General features: G+C 36.5%; 1 protein-coding gene across 1 annotated transcript in view; it reads right to left on the bottom strand.

Annotated features, from left to right (window-relative positions):
* Positions 1-621, bottom strand: part of LOC107741338 (brefeldin A-inhibited guanine nucleotide-exchange protein 2-like) — a 25,339-nt gene extending 24,718 nt beyond the window's left edge. The window contains exon 1 of the mRNA XM_016554045.1: positions 612-621. Within this exon, the coding sequence (XP_016409531.1) occupies positions 612-621 (10 nt within the window). The remainder of the gene's footprint in view (positions 1-611) is intronic.
* Positions 622-879: the final 258 nt, after the last annotated feature.

The following is an 879-nucleotide window of genomic DNA, read 5'->3' on the forward strand; positions in this document are numbered from 1 at the left end:
ACATACATATATATATATATATATATATACACACACCTTGCTACGTGTACTGCGTTAGGCTAACCGAGACTTGTCATTTGCACTTATATATTGTTGCTCTTTTGTTAGTTTTGACTGCTTTTATTGTCCTCATTTGTAAGTCGCTTTGGATAAAAGCATCTGCTAAATGACTAAATGTAATGTAAATGTATTCAACAATGTCTATTTCAATGACAAGCTGCGCAAAGCCACATTCATATATGATCGTGGTTTTGTGCAGCTTGTCAGTTAACAACGGCTCTGTGTAGTAAATGCTGCTCCATGTGAAAGCACGCACGTGATGGAGATTTACCGCTGATTACAGAACCGCCTTTACTCACAAGATGCACATTAAATATCGCATGCGATTTATCGTGCAGCCCTAGTCAGAAAGCTCTCGAATTTCATCAAAAATATCTTAATTTGTGTTCCGAAGATTAACAAAGGTCTTATGGGTTTGGAACAACATGAGGGTGAGTAATTACTGACAGAATTTTAATTTTTTGGTGAAATATCCCTTTAAATGGGATGAAGAGTCAAAACCTATCGGTGAAGATTCCTTTAAACACCACCACTACAAATCTTAAACTCACTTGCCAACATCACTAATCACCTAGTTGGTTGTTAAATGGTTAGTCAACTATCCCAGCCCATCCAAAGTCCAATTTGTAAATAAATTGTTCTTTTGTGCTGCATCTTTTCAATGAATCAGTCGATATGGTTCACAAGACATGTCTGAATGAATCATTCATGAATTGGACAGATCTAGTTGTTGATTCAGTGATCACAGCGGTTAACAGCTCACTGAAGAGGAAAATTATCAGTGAATAACAGCTTAGATTTCTCACACAAAACTACTCA

The sequence above is a fragment of the Sinocyclocheilus rhinocerous genome, unplaced genomic scaffold (genome assembly GCF_001515625.1).
Source record: "Sinocyclocheilus rhinocerous isolate Xijiao unplaced genomic scaffold, SAMN03320098_v1.1 scaffold1758, whole genome shotgun sequence".
Taxonomy (NCBI): domain Eukaryota; kingdom Metazoa; phylum Chordata; class Actinopteri; order Cypriniformes; family Cyprinidae; genus Sinocyclocheilus; species Sinocyclocheilus rhinocerous.